Raw genomic sequence first — 21,349 nt, 5'->3', positions numbered from 1 at the left:
ACTCTAACTGCATACGGGGATTGAGGATTGATCTAGAGAGCGACCATGTGCCATGAGCTGTCAACTATTTTGCTGCAGCCTGCGGGATCGGAGAGACACTGTTTTGACAAGGGTCCTACCATGCTGAACGCGTAGTCTAGATCTGCGTTGATATTTTCCTTGGATCAATCAAGCATCTATATGAAGCTTGCCTGAGCACGTATTGACCGTAGATACGATCGATGGAGTCGTTCAACGGCAGCAATACCGGCTCCGAGCGGCCGCACGCCGTACTGCTGGCCAGCCCTCTCGCCGGCCACTTGATTCCACTGGCAGAGCTGGCACGGCGTCTCGTCGAGCACCACAGCTTCGCGGTCACGCTCGTCACCTTCAGCAACCTCTCCCTTCCGGCGCATGTCCTCTCCAGCTGCCTCCTCCCTCCGTCCGTCGCCACCGCCGTGCTCCCCTCAGTAGATATGGGTGACGTCCCCGCGGCCGACATCTTCCAGGTGTTCCTGGAGCTGATCCGACGCTCAGTCCCGAACCTCCGTGCACTTGTCCGCGGCATCAGCGCCACCGCCGGGCCTCTCGCCGCCCTCGTTGTAGACTTCTTCGGCCCCGAGGCGCTGCTCGTCGCCGCTGAGCTCGGCGTTCCGGGCTACGTTTTCGTCCCCACCAACCTGACCATGCTTGCCCTCGAACGCCGCTTCATGGAGCTGCATCACGGCCTCCCTCCTGGCGAACACCGCGACTTCCCCGAGGTTGTCGAGCTTGCCGAGGGCGTGTCGATGCGCCGAGAAGACTTCCCGGTTCCATACCGTGATCCCAACAGGCTGGCTTTCCCGCAACTTCTCGAGGACACCCGGCGATACCTCCGTGCCGACGGCTTTCTCGTGAACACCTTTCACGAGATGGAACCTGCTCTCGTGGAAGCGTTCAAGCTGGCGGCAGAACAAGGAGCGTTCCCGCCGGTGTTCGCACCGGGGCCGCTTGTCCGCCAGCCAAGCCCAGAGCCCGACGTCGGCGACCAAGACTGCTTGGAGTGGCTGGACCGCCAGCCGACAGGTTCGGTGGTGTATGTCTCGTTCGGGAGCGGCGGTTCGCTGTCTCTGGAGCAGACCACTGAACTCGCCGCTGGGCTAGAGGATAGCGGCCAACGGTTCCTTTGGGTTGTGCGGGTGCCAGACTTGACGGCAGAGTCGGAGACCGCAACAGGTGGAAACGATGACGACCCGTTGGCCTGGCTCCCAGAGGGCTTCTTGGAGAGGACGGCGGGCAGGGGCCTCGCCGTCACAGCGTGGGCACCTCAGGTGCGCGTGCTGTCTCACCCGGCCACGGCGGCCTTCGTGTCGCACTGCGGATGGAACTCGACGCTGGAGAGCGTGCAATCCGGCGTGCCGATGGTTGCGCTGCCGCTGGGCGCGGAGCAGAGGATGAATGCAGTTATCTTGGAAAGGAAGGTTGGGGTGGAGAGCGATTTTTCTAACGGAGCCGGTAACTACCGGTGAAGCATCCGCGGTTCGCTCGTCCCTCGCGATTCGGGGTTGGGACCGTCGTATCTTTTCTTTCTTGTTTAGTATCTTTTGCTGATTGTAGAGAACAGTTCTTTTTTTTTAGAGAAAAAGGGGCATGCCCCGGCTCTAAATATATTAAAACCAGATATATCAGTTTACAGCATTCAGAGGTTTTAAAACCTTACAAACCAAGTTCTACCCGCAGACCCATACTTATACAGCACAAAGTCAAAGCACAAGAGAGCCAACAAATTACATTCTAAACAGCAGAAGACAACAGGCAAAGTCACTGGCGACCCATGACCTGAAAACATGCCCCATCCCCCACCAGGACCAGATCATTTGCTTCAAGAGTCCTTGCCAGATCTTCCGCAGTCATAAGCATTGGGCCAAATCCTCTCGAATTGTTCCTGTCACAAACCTCCAGAGTAGTTCTTGCTTTCTTCTGTGGAATCACCCAGGATCCGGCCACAATATCATTGGTGGCAATCTGGCCACTCCTTCCAACTTGTTCATCATACATATCAGCCCTTCTTTTTCTACTTCCTTCAGTAGGATCTTCCACTGAGCACAGTTGTTTAGCAAACGTCTCCACAGAACCTGCATGCCAAACCATTGCACCCGATTGAACACATGGTCATATCTGGTAATCCAGATAGTCCTCAAAATAGCAGCAAAAATCAAATTGCATTTCTTATTTTTCTTTCTATCAGCCCACAGGGCAGCAACATCATGTATATCTGAGATATTCAACTTTAAACCCAGTGGCATCCAAAACCCCTCTCCAAAAGTTAGCAAGCAACAACACATTCAAAAAACAGATGTTGACATGACTCTAGTTCATTGCAAAACACACAAGTCAGATCATCAACATTTTGTCTTTTAACCAGGTTATCTCTAGTGAGAAGCTTATTATGTGAAAGCAACCAGAAAAAAAAATGAATTTTCGGGGGTACTTTGATTTTCCACACACAATGTATATCAATAGTTTGAATCCCTCCAAAATTAATCACAGCATATAAGGACTTAACACTATAGACCCCATTTGGTGCCCACTTCCAAATCAAACAATCCTTAGAATCATCTAACCTGGAGAGTTTGAGCAATTTGTTGAATCTCAAACCACTTCAACATAAGTTTGTGGTCAAAACACCTTCTAAAGGTCATTTTCAGAGAAACACCATCCCAAATATCAGCAATAGTTTTATTTTGTTCATTTAACAGGAAATACACTTCCCAGAATTGAATAGCTAGAGAGCAAGACCCAAACCGAGTGGTCTTCCCGAACTTAATAGTTCTACCATTACCAACTTTCCACATATAACCCATCTTCGCAGCCTTGGCAGCCCATAACACCCCTTTCCAAAAAGGAGAGGCCCCATTATCAGAGCAAGAAAAAATATTAGGATTATTCACATTATACTTGCTATCAATTATCGGTCTCCAAATTTTGTTATCATCCAAATGGTATCTTTTAATCCAGGAAGCTAGAAGGCAAATATTCATCTCTGATAAGTCAGGGATGCCCAACCCTCCATACTCCTTTTTCCTAGTGACCAAACCCCAATTAGCTAAGTGGTACTTATGGTATCCCTCATAATTATCCCACGTGACAAGTGAGCCATCCGAGAGTTAATCAAAGTAATAGCCCACTTAGGGAATTTGATCACACTAAGCGAGATAAACCGGAATATCGGCCAAGACACTTCTAACCGACTCTAGTTTGACAAGATGACTTAGAAGTTTACCTCTCCAATCAGCAGCTTTCTTAATAATTTTATCAACAACGAAGTTGAATATCCTCTTTTTAAGCTTACGATGAATGCAGAGGGACCCCTAAATACTGTAAGGGAAACTCACCCAACTTGCAGCTCAAAGTTTGAGCAAAAAGTTGTGCATCACTTTCAAGCACATTAATAGGAACTAGATCACACTTATGAAAGTTGATCCTCATTCCAGACATATGCTCAAAACAAGCTAAAATCCACTTTAAATTGATGGCAGAAGATAATCTTTTTTCAAGGAAGAGTAAAGTATCATCAGCATATTGCATACTGATAATACCCCCCCTCCCCATGCCTTGCATAAGCCCAGCTATTTTTCCACCAGAAGCAGCTTTGTATAAAATTTTATTAAAAACATCAGCCATAAAATTAAAAAGAATAGGTGATATAGGATCACCTTGTCTTACACCCCTACTAGTAAGGAAAAAATTGCTATTGCAATCATTAATCCTCACACCCACAGAACCATTGTATAATAAACCTTCAATGATTCTCATCCACTTGGGGCTAAAACCCCTCATCCTCATAACTCTTAGCAGAAAATCTCTATCAACTCTATCATAAGCCTTTTCATAGTCAAGTTTAAAAATAAAACCATTACTTTCACTACGAACAGCATCATGAATTACTTCATGGGCAGAAACCACACTCTCAAGTATGAATCTCCCTTTAATAAAAGCAGTCTGATTAGGAGAAATAAGTTTCTCACTCACCACACCCAACCTATTAGTAGCACATTTAGAGAAAATTTTGAAACTACAATTAGTCAAAGCAATAGGTCTGAATTTCTGTATAGTTACAGCATCAATTTCCTTAGGAATCAAAGTCAACAGAGAAAAATTTAATCTAAAAAGATCAAGTTTTCCTTCATTCCAATCCTTAACCATATCCATAAAATCAGCTCTAATGAGCTCCCAAAAATGTTGATAAAATAAGAAAGAAAAACCATCAGGACCAGGAGCACCTTCAGCATAAGAGCCAAAAATAGCTTCCTTAACCTCTTTCTCAGAAAACGGAGCATCAAGCATATCATTATGATTCTGTGACACCATATCATCTGGGTCCCAGAAATCATCTACTATATTAACATCAAGACAAGACTCTTTACAAAACAAAGTCTTATAATAATTAACAGCAATGTCCAGCATACCTTTGTTGTCATCAACCATACCCTCATCTCCTTGTAATTGACAGATTTGTTTTTTCCTTCTTCTCTGATTGGCTACAGAATGGAAATAAGAAGTGTTACGATCTCCTTCCAAGATATATCTTTCCCTAGATCTTTGTCTAGCTTTAATTTCCTCATTACTCCAAATCTTGGTAAGCTCAAAAGAAATATCTTTCATCCTTTTTTTAGAAACAGGAGAAAGACACTGAGTTTCAGCAATAATATCAAGCAGATCATACTCAGCAACCAACTTTTGTTTATTCTTTCTTTGAGCAGATTCAATATTAGCAGCCCAACCTTTTAACACTTTCCTAGTATTTCTAATTTTAAAATTCCATCTGTCAATAGGTTTATGAAGATGACAAGGGGCTTGCCAAAATTTGGCAACCACCTGGTCAAAACCCTCAATGTTAAGCCACCACTTCTCAAATCTAAATTGCTTATTAACAGGAACTTTCAAAGCCCCAGATGTCCACAATCAAAGGAGTATGATCACTCCCAACCCTAGCTTTTGAGGTTAAGCTACTAGCAGGGAAGAGAGAATCCCAGCAAGTAGTCACAAACACTCTATCAAGCAAAGCCATAACCAGATTATCTTGGTTATTAGCCCAAGAAAATTGTCTACTAGGATTTTTAATTTCCATCAAATTAAATTTATTAACCCAATCATTAAAGAGATTGGCCCAGTGTTGGTTGATGTTTCCAGTGCTTTTCTCACACTTTTCTCTAATGAGATTGAAATCACCCCCAACCAGGGTAGGACCATTCCAACAAGCCATAATATTATGCATTTCATTGATAAAGTCTAACTTATACTCCTCATAAGCAGACCCATACACAGCAACCACTCTCCAAATGACATTGTCTTTCTTTGCTTTAATATGAACAGATACACAAAAAGAGAATATCCCATTTAATAATATCAAACAAATCGATATTAATACCAACAAGGATCCCTCCAGCTAGCTTTCACAAGCAGGCAACCAATTCCGGGTAAACTTCTCTCCCGGATCTAATTGTTTAAGCCGAATGCTAGAGAAGTCCTCCTTTTAGTTTCGAAAAACAAATAATATCGTGACATGTTCCTCTAATGAGATCATGCACTCTAGTAAGCTTATCAGGTCTATTTAGACCTCTAGTGTTCCATATTAGAGCTACCACCATTTTTAAAAATCAGCTTTTCTTCTACCTTTCTTCTTACTGTGGACTAATGTCCAAGGTTCATCCTCATCAGGAACATCACTAATGTGATCTTCCTGATCAGAGACAAACGCACCCTCATCATCAAAACCAATCCTCAGTTCATCCACAAATAGACTAATGTCATTGGGGAGAAAACTCTCAGGATTAGAATTATGGAAATCTATAAGCCTATTGGTTTCAACTTTTTTAATTTCATTAATAACAGAATCGAAGATCTAGACTTTTGTGACCCGTGACTAATGCCAGCAGTTTTTGCAGTGTCATATAAAGATGGATTATCAAGAGCAGCAAAAGAATTTGAGAAGCCATGTATTCTATTACCTTTAGGAATCTCCAAATTTTTAGCCTTCTTTAGATCTTGAGCTCTCTCTATAGCAGACTTACCATCCCTTGGAATCCTGGAGCTCATCCTTGTAGCTTGAACAGGTCCCCAGCTCTTCTTTTCTTTCCAAGCCATAGGAGGCATCACAGAGCAGGATTGTTGAGCACAAAACTATCCTTCTTCGGATCTCATCATCAACTTCCTCATCACTCTCCTCATCAAAGTGCTCGGAGAAGATTCTTCCCAATATTTTCCTCGCCTCCCCTTAGTACTAAATCATTACCGACTTGTACAATTGGCTCTTTCCCAAGGACTTTCTCCCCGCACGTACACTTCCAGACTTTCCGATGAGCACGAGAATGTACTTCATTCCTCCCACCAGGAGGCATGGAGGACTCGGCCTCCATCTTGTTACAAGCACCATTATTTTTGTCCTTGTCCAAGCTCTTAAAGTCATCACCAATTTCATCATCATCATTCACTGTGTCACCTTTATTGCCCAGACCAGGATCTTCATCATCATCATCATCCACATCAATAGCTTCTCCTTCACTCTCAACCACAAAATTAACCAGGTAAAAACACTGCTCCATCTCAAACAGCTTGTTGGTTGGGATCTTGGACTTGTCTCTCACAGCCACCTTAACCCCGACCTCCTCATAGAAACTTCGAATATGCCATGCCAGTCAATATTAACAAGCACACCCAGAGATGTTGAGATTTGGCAGACAGTTTTCCAGGTCAACCACTTAGCAGGGATACCATAGATCTTGACCCAAATTTCTTGAAACTCCTCAAAAGGCTCAGCTTCACCCTCCCAGTTCTCAAAGAAGATCACCACCCCATCTTTTTTTAGATTGATGGAGGGGTATTCCACCAAGTCTTTAATTCTTTTACTAGGAGGAAACCTCACTAAAAACTTCTTGGGGCCAATCTGTCTGATCTGCCAAAAAACCAATTTGCCTTCCACATATCAATGAAACATTTCTCAAGGTCACCAGCTGATATTTCACCTTCCTTGACCACCACCACACCAACATTATCCATGTTCAGCCATTGCACAGCTTCTGGACCCTCCACTTCCACATGGAAGAAACCCAGCCCTGGATTTGCACTCCCCCAATATTGGGCTGTTGGAAGAAGGGAGTACCACATAAGGCAATTGTCCATATGGTGCCCAGTCTTGCTGCAGATAAAACATATTTTGATCCTAGTGCACAGACCCACATAATGTCCCAGCTCTCCACAATTGTAGCAAGTTACAGACTTGAATTTTGGATCCAGAATAGGTCCAGGACCACCTATCACAGATATCTGAAGATTGTTACCTCCTTTCTCTCCACTCTGTCTTGACCCATCAGAACCAGGATTCTTCTGAGTCTTCTTCTTGTTCTTCCTGCACCCGCAGCCTTGTGGTTGCTGCAAAGGAACCATGCTGGCACTACTCCCCTGACTGTTTGATTGCGGGAGATTTTGTGGAATCCCTTGCGGAACCATCATCATTGGATTGAAACCAGGTTGAGGGATCTGCTGACTGCCGAAGAACTGAGGCCACTAATTCATCGGCATGTTCCACATGTGTGGTTGAAGCATCGGGAACATACCTTGCCCAACCCCCAATTGTTGCATCATCTGTGGAGGAAACTCTGATTTGACCACCACAGGCTCCTTGACAGCACACTCGCGAAGGAGCGGCTCGAAGAGGTCGCCGCCGGCTGCGGTGGGAGCACGTCCACCACCGGACCCACGACCGGTCCCCCCACCAAATCCGCCCGCACCTCGACCTCCACCCGCCATTGAGACCACCTCGACGAAAGATCTCTTCCCTCGCCCGCACCCCGGAGATCGGAGAACTTGATAACTCGTTGCTCGGGTAGAAATCCACGTCCAGCCGGATAGCAATCGACGAGTGTGAAGGATCTGTTTTGAACTAGCTCTCTCCTGACCCAGACCAAGGTCGAGGCACTAGGCGAAAACCTAGATCCGACCAGGAGATCGTTGGCCGACACTGCCGGCGCAGTCACAGATATACCTCTAGTTGGAGACGTATTCCCAAAAGACGTAACCCCTGAAGAAATATGGACGGACTGATTTCGCCTGGGAGGATCCAACCGACGGCCACCAATCGCAGCCACCAACGAGTCACTGCGCAATGGGGCCCGCCCCTGCTCAAACCATCCAAATTTCCCCACCCTCTCCGGCGAACAAAACCTCGTCGGAGAAGGATTCCCGCTCCTGATCTTCGCCCTGCGTCTCCAGTCCTCCGCCGAACCTCGACGACCTGCAACGATAGCAGGTCTCGGAGCTCCTTGTATCAGCACTGGGGACGACCTCACCGGCGAGATCTGGAACGAGGCTCTCACGGCTTCAAATTTTCCAGCTCCTCCAGCCCTTGCTCCGCCAATTGACGCCGCGGGTCTTCAGGATCCATCGACTTGATCATCGCCAGCGCCGCGGCCACCTGCTCCTCGAGCCCCTGTCCAGAGATACGTATAATACGTGGTTGGCCCACTTAAATATCAAGGCACGGACCATTCCTGAATGGCTGAATCTTTCTCTCGTTTCTCTCTCTCTCAATCTAGATCGAGGAAAAACTCCGCCGCTGCAGCTGTGTGACGGCAAGATGGCGGCCAGAACAGGAAGCTCGAGTTGCCGGCCGGCGGCCAGAACCGGAAGCTCGAGTTGGCGCGGCAAGGCGGCGTTCAGAACCGTGGTAAGGGTGCGCCTAGAACGGCGGCGCATGAGCGATGGCTCGAGCTTGTATCGCAGCGCCTCCGCTTGCGAGAGGCGAGGCTACGGAATTGCGGCCGGAACGACGGCGAGATTGCAGGCCTGCGGCGTCCCGCATGAGGACCAACCGGAGGAAGACAAAGCTATGTGCAGCCTAGCCTAGGTTTGGGATTTGGTTTCTAGATCTAGGGATTATTTTGATGGATTTTGATGTGGATTCAGATATGGGCAATGATTTTGGCGATGGTTATTTCTTACCCAGCTGAACTCTACTCTTTCGTTTGCTCTAAGATTTCAAACGAATTTGATTTCATTTGCAGAAAAAGACAAATTTGATTACTCTATTTCTCTGTAAACTTGTGAAATATTTGTGGTGCACTGAAATGAATGTCAAATCAATTTGATACTGAAGTTTATGTAGGATATGTGAAACTTAAAGAAACAAAAATGAAAAACTGTATGAAATGCTTTGATCTATTTGTGACATGTTCAATGTTTCATTCTCATGTGTGCCAAATCTCAAATAAATGAGAAAACTTGTTGATTTCTAACTGGTTTCTGCCTAAAAAATGTGATTGATTTCTAAAACATAATTGGACAATATTTTGTCAACGTAAACTTAAAATAAATATACCATGCACTTCTCAAGAAGAAAAATGGAATATGTGACAATAAGTATCTGGTTGGATTAGCTCACATATGCATGTTAGTTGTGTCATATTTGGATCATAAGAAGGATGTCTTAGAGCATCTCCAGCCGCGTCCCCAAAACGGTGTCGAACGGGAGCTCGGAGATGTAGCTCATCGTCGCTAGAGGTGTCAGATGGAGGCTTGGATGAATGGCGGCCGGTGAAGATCCGAAAGCGCCTACATACGGATCTTATTGAGCGCGGATGAACGGCGGCGCAGAAGTCGAAGAGAGCGGCGGTGGCTCTTCCGAGTAGTCCGCGCTCCATTCCGGCGGTTGGCGCATCGTCGACGCGGTTGCCAATGCGACGGTTCCGCTTCCCGGAAACTGCACCGTCGCTACGTAGGCGGCGGTTGAGCGTCCGAGCCGCTGACGCGTCGGGCCCGCGCCTCCTCGCCTCTCATTTTGTTGTGTCCGGCGTGCCCGGTGCGTCCCCTTTGTAACGGGGACAGGTTCGGGGAGTTGGACACCGTATTGGGCCGCGCCGGACAAAAAAGGCCTTTGGGGGACGGTTTGGGGGACGCGACTGGAGATGCTCTTATATTTCAATATGATATAAATAATATGTCGATGTGATAGTGGCATCCACAATCAAAACAAAAATTGAGGATATTTTGATTTTTTTTTCTGAAATGGAGCTGAAACTAATTTAGCGATTTATCAAATTGGAATGAAAATAACACAAAACAAATGGTAAAACTATACCATATTTGAAGATATTTTCTGTGATATTTTATGAAAAATATGAAACAAACTAAACCTATTTTTATAAAACAAATTATTGGAATATATGTGAACCATATTTGAAGATATTTTTTGAACTTCTTCTATATATATATATATTCTATATCTGGTTGGATTGGTTCGCATAGGTATGTTAGTTGTGTCAAATTTGGATCATAAAAAAGATGTACCATTTCAATATTGTTCGAAGGAAAACTGAGAGCGATCGAGAGAGAAGCACATGAATCGAACTGTGTTCTTTATTCCATTGACAATCGGGTATTTATACAAGGTCAACCGTCGCGAAGAGGAGACGCGACTGATCGTGGGGGTGTGAGGGAGCGTCGCGTCGGTTGCCGAAGCAACCGCACGACGACGGTTACATAGGGAGGATTCCCTTTAATTAAGTAAACTAATTAAATCCTAACACTCCCCTAATCCTTCCTTGTACTTGCGATTGATCATCCTTGGAATAATCTTCTCCAAAAACCCTGTGGGAAAAATATGAGAAGTAGTGTAGGATATGCTCGGTAAAACTCCTTCAAACCCCGTGGGAAAATAAGGAGAAAATGATCCAACATATAATGATTATTGCCTCCGTTAACTCGATATGAAGTATATCCATAGAATTTAGAGGGCAATAAATATGTCGTGTATACTTTCCTAAAAACCCCGGTGGGGAAAACAGAAAATATGACATATAATCTTATGTTGATATTACCTCATTAAAAACCTTAATGAGAACCTGAAAAGTAAACTCATAAAGGGAAAAAGAGTGTAATATGATGCTTTGAACAGGAATAGTTCAGGAAGATACTCCCCCGACTCTTGCAAATCCCGAACTCGCGCATACCAATTCCATGAATATATTTCGGAACGTTGAAGTTGGTAGAGACTTTGTGAATAGATCAGCGAGGTTATCGCATGATTTGACTTGCAAGATGTTTATTTCCCCACCCTTTTGGAGTTCATGGGGATAAAACAACTTAGGGGCAATATGCTTAGTGATATTGCTCTTGACGTATCCTGTTTGCATCTGTGTAACACAAGCCGCATTATCTTCGTAGATAATGGTAGGTGATTCGATAGAACCAATTCCACATGATTGTTGTATGTGGTTTATCATCCTGCGAAGCCACACACATTCGCGTGATGCCTCATATAATGCGATTATTTCAGAATGATTGGTGGATGTTGCAACTAAAGTCTGTTTCGAAGACTTCCATGATATTGCAGTTCCACCATGTAGGAACACAAAGCCGGTTTGTGATCTGGCATTATGGGGATCAGATAAATAGCCAGCATCTGTGTATCTAATCATATTGGTGTCCAGATTTCTCGAAGCCGAAAGAATAGGCCAAGATCCTTTGTGCCTTGGAGATATCTAAAGACATTCTTTACTCCCGACCAATGGCGTTTGGTAGGAGCTGCGTGTGTCTAGCAAGTAGATTCACTGCAAATGCGAGGTCGGGTCTCGTACAATTTGCAAGATACATAAGCGCTCCAATGGCACCGAGATATGGAACCTCGGGTCCCAACATCTCTTCTCCATCATCCCTCGGCCTGAACGGATCTTTCTCTACGTCTAGAGATCGAACCACCATGGGAGTTTTAGATGGATAGGATTTGTCCATATTGAATTTCTCCAATATTTTCTGGATATAGGCAGCTTGGTGTACCATTATTCCTGAGGGAAGGTGCTCGAGTTGAAGACCCAAGCAAAATTTGGTTTGACCCAAATCCTTCATCTCAAATTCTGTCTTTAGATGATTGCGTGCTTCATCAATATCTTGTGTGTTGCCAATGATGTTGAGATCATCGACGTACACTGAAATGATGCAAAATCCTGAAGAGGACTTCTTGATGAAGACACATGGGCAATCATCACTATTGGAGTAACCCTTGCGAAGAAGGAACTCACTAAGTCGGTTGTACCACATCCGTCCCGACTGTTTCAAGCCGTATAGAGACTTGTTCAGTTTTACACAGTACATGTTGCTTTTTGTGCTTGCATCCGGAACAGAGATTCCTTCTGGAACCTTCATGTAAATGTCCGAATCTAGTGACCCATAAAGATATGCGGTCACGACGTCCATCAACTGCATAGATAGACGATTTTGCACTGCCAAAGATATTAGATATCGGAAAGTGATACCACTCATCACTGGAGAATATGTCTCATTGAAATCAATGCCGGGTCTCTGCGTGAAACCCTGTGCTACGAGCCTTGCTTTGTATCTCACCACCTCATTGTTCTCATTCCGTTTCCGGAGGAAAACCCATTTGAATCCCACAGGGAAAACACTGGGAGGTGTAGGTATTGCTTCTGTGAATACCTTCCTTTTATTAAGCGAGGCTAATTCTGCTTGTATTGCATCCTTCCATTGAGGCCAGTCGGAGCGTTTTTCACACTCAACGATAGTCCTTGGATCATGATCATTAAGAAGGGTATTTGCAATTGTAGCAGAAAAATAAGTGTCGACAATCGTAGACTTACGGTTGAATGATTACCCAGAATCGATATAGTTGATGGATATCTCGTGCACCGTTGATAACTCTTCGTGATTTCCCAATACGCGTGAGTCTAGGTGTTCCGATGTCCCAGCCAGTGTGTGCAAGCTGGAGCTGGGTTGTGGAGGTTGCCCTTCCAGTGGGTGTATACTACCCATAAGGTGTTTGTCAACGTTGAGTTGACTTGCATCTACTCGACTTTGAGGAGTTTCTCCTCACTCTCCTTTGCTGCTTGCGAGAAGCGGGATCCTGGTCGGAGGCCGTACTACTCCCCTCTTTTTGGGAACGGGTAGTTGAGTGGTTTTAGTTGGTACCTCCACTCTTTCGGGCACATTTCTGGCCGGATTCAAGGATTTTGTGACACCTTTTAAATCGAGTAAATGAATCTGGCAGATTATTTGCAAGATGTTGCAAATTTATGATTTTCCGAACTTGTAGTTCGGTCTCTTGGGTACGTGGATCGGAGGCTGAAATGGCAAGAGCATTCCAATCAATTTCCGGGCATTCTTTCTGGTACTTGAAATCTCCCCTAATGCCGGAAAGTGTTCCTCGTCAAATATGCGATCGGCGTGACGGGCTGTGAATAGATCCCCGTAAGGGGTTCCGGTACTTAATAATCGACGGCGATTTGTACCCCACATAGATCCCCGCTTTCTGTGTGGGCCCATGGATGTCCGCTGAGGTGGTGAGATCGGGATGTATGTAGCACATCCGAACTTACGCAGATGGGAAATGCTAGGTGGATTTCCACGTACCAATTGCGAGAGGAAGTACCGTGATATGCAGTAGGTCGCAATTGTATTAAGTCGACAGCGTGTAAAACTGCATGACCCCAACACGATGTTGGCAAGCTGCAATTCATCAACAAAGGTCTTGCAATGAGTTTGATCCTCTTAATTAGGGATTCAGCCAAACCATTTTGAGTGTGGACGTATGGAACAGAGTGCTGAACTTCAATCCCCAGGGCCATGCAATAGTCATTGAAAGCACGTGAGGAGAATTCTGCAGCATTGTCCATGCGAATTGATTTAATTCGACTTTCTGGATAATGGGCCTGTAACTTAATTACTTCCCTCATTATCTTGGAAAATGCATGGTTCCGTGTGGAAAGAAGGCACACATGTGACCATCGTGTAGATGCGTCAATAAGAACCATGAAATACCTAAACGATCCAGATAATGGTTGGATGGGACCACAAATGTCTCCTTGAATTCGTTCAAGAAATTGAAGTGGTTCAGCTTGTATCTTGAGGTGCGAATGCCTTAAAATAAGCTTTCCCGTGGCACATGATGTGCACACAAAATCTGAAGACTGAGGAAATTTGGACTCAAGCAAATTATGACCAATGGAATTTCTAGTAATCTTCCTCATCATCCCGATACCAGGATGGCCTAGGCGATCATGCCAGGTTTGGAATGCATCAACATTCTGGAAAATTATCTTGTAAGCAACATGTTCTACGGGCTTGATGTACGTATAGTACAATCCGGACGACAGAGAAGGAATTTTTTCAAGTACTTGCTTGCCATATCCGTAATCTTTTGTGAAGAGTAGATACTCCTCTTTGTTGTCTTCATGGGTTTCGATGTGAAATCCATTCTTACGAATATCTCGATAACTGATTAAGGTACGTGAAGAATCGGGATACAACAAGGCATCCTCAAGGATCACTTGTGTACCGTTTGGGAGGGTAAATATGGCACGTCCAGTGCCAACAATTACCGTATCGCGTCCAGCGATAGTTAAAATATCTCCATTCATCTTTTTCAGAGTCTGAAAATATTTTAACTCCCTCAGTATGGAGTTTGTGGTAGCACTGTCCACAAGGCATAATTCCTCTTCCATCGGATTGTCCCCGTAGAGAACTTTTCTTCTTGTTCTTGTCTCTTCCGATCTCGAAATCGCTCAGGATTGAGAGCGTGCTGATAACGTGTTCGAAGGAAAACTGAGAGCGATCGAGAGAGAAGCAAATGAATCGAACTGTGTTCTTTATTCCATTGACAATCGGGTATTTATACAAGGTCAACCGTCGCGAAGAGGAGACGCGACTGATCGTGGGGGTGTGAGGGAGCGTCGCGTCGGTTGCCGAAGCAACCGCACGACGACGGTTACATAGGAAGGATTCCCTTTAATTAAGTAAACTAATTAAATCCTAACAAATATGATATACAATAACCTGCTGAGTGTTGACCCGGGGCTGTACGAGAGCAATCCGATAAAGTTGTGGAGAGAGAGGAAAGGGGACAGAGCCATGTGGGTGGGACCTACACATGCAGCAGAAAATCACAAAAGAACTATACGCATGAATACTCGGGCGTGGTAGATTGTACTGGGTCAGCTGGCTCTATGTGATTGGTTCGGGGAACTCCGGTCGTTACCGGCTCCGCTAGAAAACACTTTGCGGGTTGGGGTGGCGTTGCGGCCGCCGGCGCGAGAGGACGGCGTCGTGGTGCGTGACGAGATCGCGGCTGCCGTGAAGGAGCTCCTCATGGATGGTGAGAAGGGGTGGTTCGTGCGGCGCCGGGCCGGAGACATGCAACAAGAGGCGGCGAGTGCTTTGTTGCCGGAAGGGTCGTCGCGCCGCGCGCTTGAGGAAGTTGCCACCAAGTGGAAGGTGGCATGTGGCTTGGAGAAATGACTGTTCGTCCATGGAAAAAATTGCACGCACCATCGTAAAAACTCTACCTGTCTATCGGATGGCTGTTCGTCCCCTGCGAAAAATAATGTGCCGCTTGTTTTTGTGACGGGAAGTTTCGGATGGTAACAGTTGATACCCAAATAGTGTGGACCAAAAATCGTATTTGAAAGTTTTGAGAAATCAAGAAAAAAGTCATGCATGTAGAGAATGGTACAGTATGTGCAAAGCTTTTGAACTTTTTTTTTTTTTTTTTTTTTTTTTTGAGAAACACAGTACAAACGCAGACGCTCACATACACGCGCATACACTCACCCCTATGAACGCACACACGCACACCCTACCCCTATGAGCACCTCCGGAAGACCGAGCCGGCGGATTGGATCTTGAAATTGACAAGTCACCACGAGCGCCTCGTCTGTCGACGGGAACGTCGCCTCCCACTGAAAGAATATTCCGCCTTTATGAGACACACAGATGTCAAACCTGGGGTTTGAACTCTGGTGGGCTAGGGGTACAACCACCCTCCTAACCACCCAACCTGAGGTTGGTTCTTTTGAACTTAAATATGGCTATCTGTGAGAAATGACAAAATATTCGGTTTAAATAACATTTTTTGTGTGACTTAAACACAACGATGTGCAATATTATTATTTTTGCGCAGTTCTAGGTTCTTACAATTTGTTATATGCAAATTGGCAAGAGTAGATTTCTACTATATACATGGAGATATGGGTTGTATTTTCAAACGCAGGCTCAGCTGAGCTCTCTAGCTTCACCACGACGACCTGCCCTTTTTAAAACCAAAAAAATACTCTTAACGCTTTTTCATATGATGAATCACAGTGCAAACCCTGGCCCAGCAACTTTGGGCTTACATTCTCCATTTGGAACTCATCTAAATCGGAAATTCTAAAAGTGTTCCCTGGTTTCTACAACTTAAACACTTCTTGCCCGATCTTGTATATCGGAGTGGAGGTTTGTGTATAATGTGTTCCTTATTTATTTTTATTTTGTACGATGTGAATTACTATCCCCTTTTATTTTTTTATTAATAAATACTAGTGAATGAGTTAAACAACAAAAGCTCTTTTCAATTTTTTTATAAATATCCTTGCAATATGTTTTTTTACAATATAGTTAAAATCGGGTGAGCGATATGCCACCTTTGACACGCCTATTAGGGCACTATAATGGTGTTATCTCAACAACGCCACAAAAATGGAGTTGGAGTTTATCTTCACTTAGCAAATAGATGGTATATGAGTAAGAACGGCATGGCATTTGTTCTAGATGTCTTCCCTCAGTCACACGATTCCGGTTTACTTTAATCACCTCGTTATTATAGAAGCTTTTAAACCACGATTCATATCATATGTATTTTTATCTTTTTATTATGAGACGGGGAGGAGTAAAAATAGTCTTTTCTTAAACCGAGTAAAAAAAGCCTTATTTACCATTGTTGTTTCTTTTATCTTTTCTGGGACACAATATATGTATGATTCTGCTAAAAGTAGACACATTATCCATTTCCAACCACGAGTGAATGAATATCCACCCATCCACACCTTTGAGATCCCCGGCCACCCAAGAAATTGTCGGTAGCATCCCCAGCTCTGGAGCAATCCGACCCCTCCATCTCGTCAATAACAAAACAACCAACGGCCACGATCCAACCAATCGTCCTCCTCCCGTGGCCACCGAAAAGGCAAAGAAAAAAGGGCGGCACGGCCAAGCCAAGTCCGTCCACCGCCGGGAAGCGAATCCACGCCAGCCACACCTCGCCCGCCCGCGCCGCCCCTCCATAAAAATCCGCCGATTCTTCTCCCTCCGCGATCCATCTCCTGCGCACCACATTCGCCATGGCCGATCCCGCCGCCCTCTCCTCCTCCCTGCCCCGCTCGCTGGCGTCCAGGAGGCCCCTCTCCTCCCCGCTCCACGGCGGCCGGCCCCGATCCCCGCGCCGCTGCCGCTTCGGGTCGCGCCTGCGGGCACGGGCGAGGAAGGGCGACCCCGAGGACATCTACGGGCCCTACCCCTGGGAGCAGCCCTTGGATCTCACCACTGGCTTCGGTAATTTCCCGCTCGCACTCCCCCGATCGTTACCCGACGAATGATTTGACTTGCGATGATCCATGCCGCGATTCATACCCATCGCTCCACGGAATGTAGATTTGTACGGTCGGGGGTTCTGTTTTCTTGTCTAGTGCCGTGCTGCTCTGACGGGTTCGTTCTCCTGGCAGATATTGAGTGGGTGCAAGAAGAGAAGATCACCCTCTTCACCTCTGACGGGCTTGTTCAGATTGGCGGTTCCATGGTACCTCGTCGAGTCACTGCTTCCGAGGTACTGAAATCTTGCTGAGCTGGTTAAACAGTAATACGCTTGACTCGGAACCACAGAGCTACTATGGTAGAGCGTAGCTCCATGTTAGTAAAACTCAAGTGGATCTTCATTTCAGGATTGAGATGCTTTAAATATTGTCAACACTGTTGTTCAGTGGGCTGGAAGGTGCTGTCATTCTGGTTTCCATGGAAATTACTTCGTCTTAGTTATGTTTATCACAAAAGCAGATTTTATTTTGTTTGATCAGCCAAGAATTCGTAACTGGGATTTCATTTCAAACACAGAATGATGCTTGCAAAAAAGAATTTTATCGAGGAGCCAGCTGGAGCTCTGCCTATTCATTGGGAATAAAGAAAGTTGTTACAAACACCTCCGCTTAAGCGGCATGTGGACTACTCCCAAAAACTGAAACAACCAAACAAACAGGTGCTCATCCGCTTCCACTTATTTGGCGAGTGGCAACATTCTAAGCATAGCAGTAGCACCATCGAGACCATCGTAGTGAGACACCTATCCCAACATGCCATACATGCGACCCATGGACACAACTAGTGACCTCATCTGACTGCCCACGATAACTGTACCAAAACAAACCAACCAAGTGATGCTGACTGCCACAACAAATTCCACACCGGCAACTTTGGCCATTGCATTCCGTCCAATAAATGGATTCAGTATATTTGATAGATTCAGCTCTTTTCAGATTTTATGTACGTGATCGTCTACTGAAACATTTTAAATGGGATGCAAGTGTATAAAATCTTGAAAAGCAGCACTATGTAGCTGTAGATTTGAGCGCTGCACTCATTTTACTTCTGTAGTCACCACCCTGTTGCTATAAGGGTACTGTAATAGACCTTTATTTCATATGCTTTGAGGCATTTTGCGATCAAAAAGCAGTCAGGTTGGCATATTGGTGCAGTTATACTGTCTGACAACATAAAATGGGATGCACTAGAAAGCAACAGTACAACAAATGTCTGCAAAAAGTAACAAGTGCGAGGTTTTATACTTGTAGCACTGTCCCATGACGCTAATTCAGAGCGCATTATAGTAATACATTGAATGTCATTCAAAAAATAAAAACCTACTGAATGTTACTCTCTCTGTTAGATATATCCAAATTTTGACAAAGTTAAGACATGTTTCATGTGACGGAGGGAGTATGCGATATGATTATTTACTGAATTATTGGGAATATTGAGTCAGCCAATTTCCAGTTTTGGTGAACTCAAGTTTATTCATGTATTATTGGTTCTCAGAGATACATGCTGAAGTTGATTTATCCTGTCCTCTTGAATGTTCTGCATTTTGTCCCCGGTCTGTTCTCATATGTGTTAATTTGTCCAGAAGAGGCAACAAAAAGCAAAAGGCATGCATAAAGTCCGCCGGTTTCAGGAGAGCTCTTACATGGATCCAAATCAAAGTCTCTGCCTTGGAGCACTATTTAACATAGCAGCGACAAATGTAAATATTTCTTACCACTTATGTTATGTCTTATCAGCATATGATGTTTTCGTTTCCTTGTAATAATACCAGGTGATATATCTATCAGGGCTTAGACATGGGTAGAAGATTATGTATCTTTGGCTTCTGTCGGTCTATTGAAATGCTAAGCGATGTGGTGGAGGATACAGTATTGGAGCATGGTGGCGAGGTTACTCCATGAATCTTATCAACCTGTATCTTTTTGATGGCTGAACATGAAATAATCCAACTAGTACGCAATATAGAAAGGATTGTTGATTCCATTAAATTTCTAGAAATGCACAATCAAACCTTTCCATCCATTTGCACATCTAGTTAGTTTTAAAGGCTATCGTTTTTGTTCAGATTGTCACTGCAGAGAAGGCGAGCAGTGATGGCCTTCAGGAGAAGCTGACTATGTCTGTTGCGGTTCCATTGCTGTGGGGTGTTCCTCCAGCATCGGAGACCCTCCATGTCGCAGTGAGGAGCGGTGGAGGTATTGTGGACAAGATCTACTGGCAGTGGGACTTATTCTAGGAAGCCCAGATCCCAGACATTAACAAACAATCCGTCTCACACTGTATATATGATTCTTCCTCTCTGATTGGCTGCACATATTGCTTCTCTATACCTGTACAGACCTGATTTCTCTTGTGCTATCGTGGCATCTTGCATATAAATAAATAAAAAGGTTCCGAGCTCACAGCTCATGTTCAATCTATTCCTGTTTCAACAGCTCACCTGTTGCATTGGCATGTACAGTGTTTTTATTTTCGAGGATAAGTTAGTACTATTTGACTTGGGCTTGGGCATCAGTGCTTGGTCTTGAAAACTAAGATGTCAACTCAGATGCATTATTACGTCGTGCCGAGAGCATCATGATTCACGCAATAGAGGACCTTAATAAAATTTGGTCGTCGGTTCTTTTGCTAGCCTGCCAATAAGATGATTATGAATGACTTGTAAGGGGCGTTTGGTCTGGTGCTACTCTCTACCACAAGCTATATATCTTCTTTCTGCTACCAGAAATTTTTTCGTCGGCGACTGAGTCGATGTAAACCAAAATGGAAAGGTCTTCCTTTTTGACACCACAAAAAGGGAAATTCTTTAGGTTTACTCATAACTTTCATCAGATCCAAAAGTGCCCGGATTTTTCAGCACCAAATTGGTCAGTCATGACGAAATGCAAGAGCTTTTGCAAGCTTCGGGAAACCGATTGGGCCTGAAGGCACTGCTTAGTTTCCCGATCAGCTAACCCAGCCACCGGTTGTGCGGTTGTGCCTACGGTACATAATAAACCGACAATGATTGGCTTGATGTGAGCGTCAGCTGTGCAGCGGTACGTTTCCCTTTCTACTCAACCACGAGTCCGTAGGTAGCTACGTATCACCAGAAGTTTGTTAATATAGCTCGGGAATATAAATGAGCCAGAAAGTGATGTGTCAAACAAGAAGGAATAGAGAGTAGTTTTTCACCCGCAAATTCACCCGAGCGGATTGATAATACTTGTGAATTGTAGCTAGGGACTTTTGATCCATATGATTCTGAAATGCAGGAATGAAATTAACGTGTGATTGAGTAAATGTTAGATCTAGTGCAAAATATTCATTAGAAAACAAATCATATGAGATATAATCCTACAATCAAACAAATAGGAAAAACCATAAAGATTTGAATCCTCCAAATTTCCTAGGAAATCCTTTGAATCAAATAAACCCTTAGATGTGGGGCCAAGTTCTCCACAAAAGCAGCCTATGACACTCTTCAAGACAACCAACAAGATGCTATAACCACACACATCTGGGGCTCACGCCACCCTGGCAAGATCAAGAATTTTGGATGGTTTTTTCACCTCAACCGCCTTAACACAAGATCCAGTCTTCCTCATGTCCAAGGTGTCCAAACACGCATGAAGATCGTCACCATCTCTTCTTTGCATGCCCAGCGGCACGCATGATCTGGCAAAGAGCTCGCCTCGACCACCTACTCATCTAGTACCCCAACACCTGGAGCCTGCCGGCAGAGCAACGATGCCTAACTCGATCTGGCCATCAATTTTCCTCACCATGCTTTGGGCCATTTGGGATGCCAGGAATGCACAAATCTTCAGAGATGTCATGGTTACGCCCTCATCCTCTATTGTTCATGTAATTGCAGACCTCTCTCTGGTTGCATAGGTTCAAAAACCCTATGCACAAAGAGCATACCATGGTTTGGCGAGATCATTTCTCAGCTTGTAATTCTGAACCCTAATCAGGACTTTTCATAAATGAATTTCAG

General features: G+C 44.7%; 2 protein-coding genes across 3 annotated transcripts; both read left to right on the top strand.

The window, feature by feature from the left end:
* Window positions 1-221: 221 nt before the first annotated feature.
* Window positions 222-15,261, top strand: LOC124694700 (hydroquinone glucosyltransferase-like). The gene is made up of 2 exons (XM_047227655.1): window positions 222-1,438; window positions 15,027-15,261. Exons 1-2 carry the CDS (start codon window positions 222-224, stop codon window positions 15,259-15,261), a joined length of 1,452 nt encoding a protein of 483 aa, XP_047083611.1.
* A 1,784-nt stretch (window positions 15,262-17,045) lies between these two features.
* On the top strand, window positions 17,046-19,790 carry LOC124701464. Of its 2 annotated transcripts, none has more exons than XM_047233527.1 (5): window positions 17,046-17,331; window positions 17,502-17,602; window positions 18,956-19,069; window positions 19,158-19,259; window positions 19,436-19,790. In XM_047233527.1, the coding sequence occupies exons 1-5, from the start codon at window positions 17,121-17,123 to the stop codon at window positions 19,604-19,606; spliced, it is 699 nt and encodes a 232-aa protein (XP_047089483.1). In that variant the 5' UTR covers window positions 17,046-17,120; the 3' UTR covers window positions 19,607-19,790. The 2 variants fall into 2 exon arrangements, with proteins under 2 accessions (XP_047089483.1, XP_047089482.1); XM_047233526.1 differs by having other exon boundaries at window positions 17,052-17,331; window positions 18,953-19,069.
* Window positions 19,791-21,349: the final 1,559 nt, after the last annotated feature.

Source organism: Lolium rigidum, chromosome 3 (genome assembly GCF_022539505.1).
Source record: "Lolium rigidum isolate FL_2022 chromosome 3, APGP_CSIRO_Lrig_0.1, whole genome shotgun sequence".
In the NCBI taxonomy this organism is placed as follows: Eukaryota; Viridiplantae; Streptophyta; class Magnoliopsida; order Poales; family Poaceae; genus Lolium; species Lolium rigidum.
The sequence above is the reverse complement of the archived record's forward strand: the minus strand, read 5'-3'. Positions and strand labels throughout refer to the sequence as shown.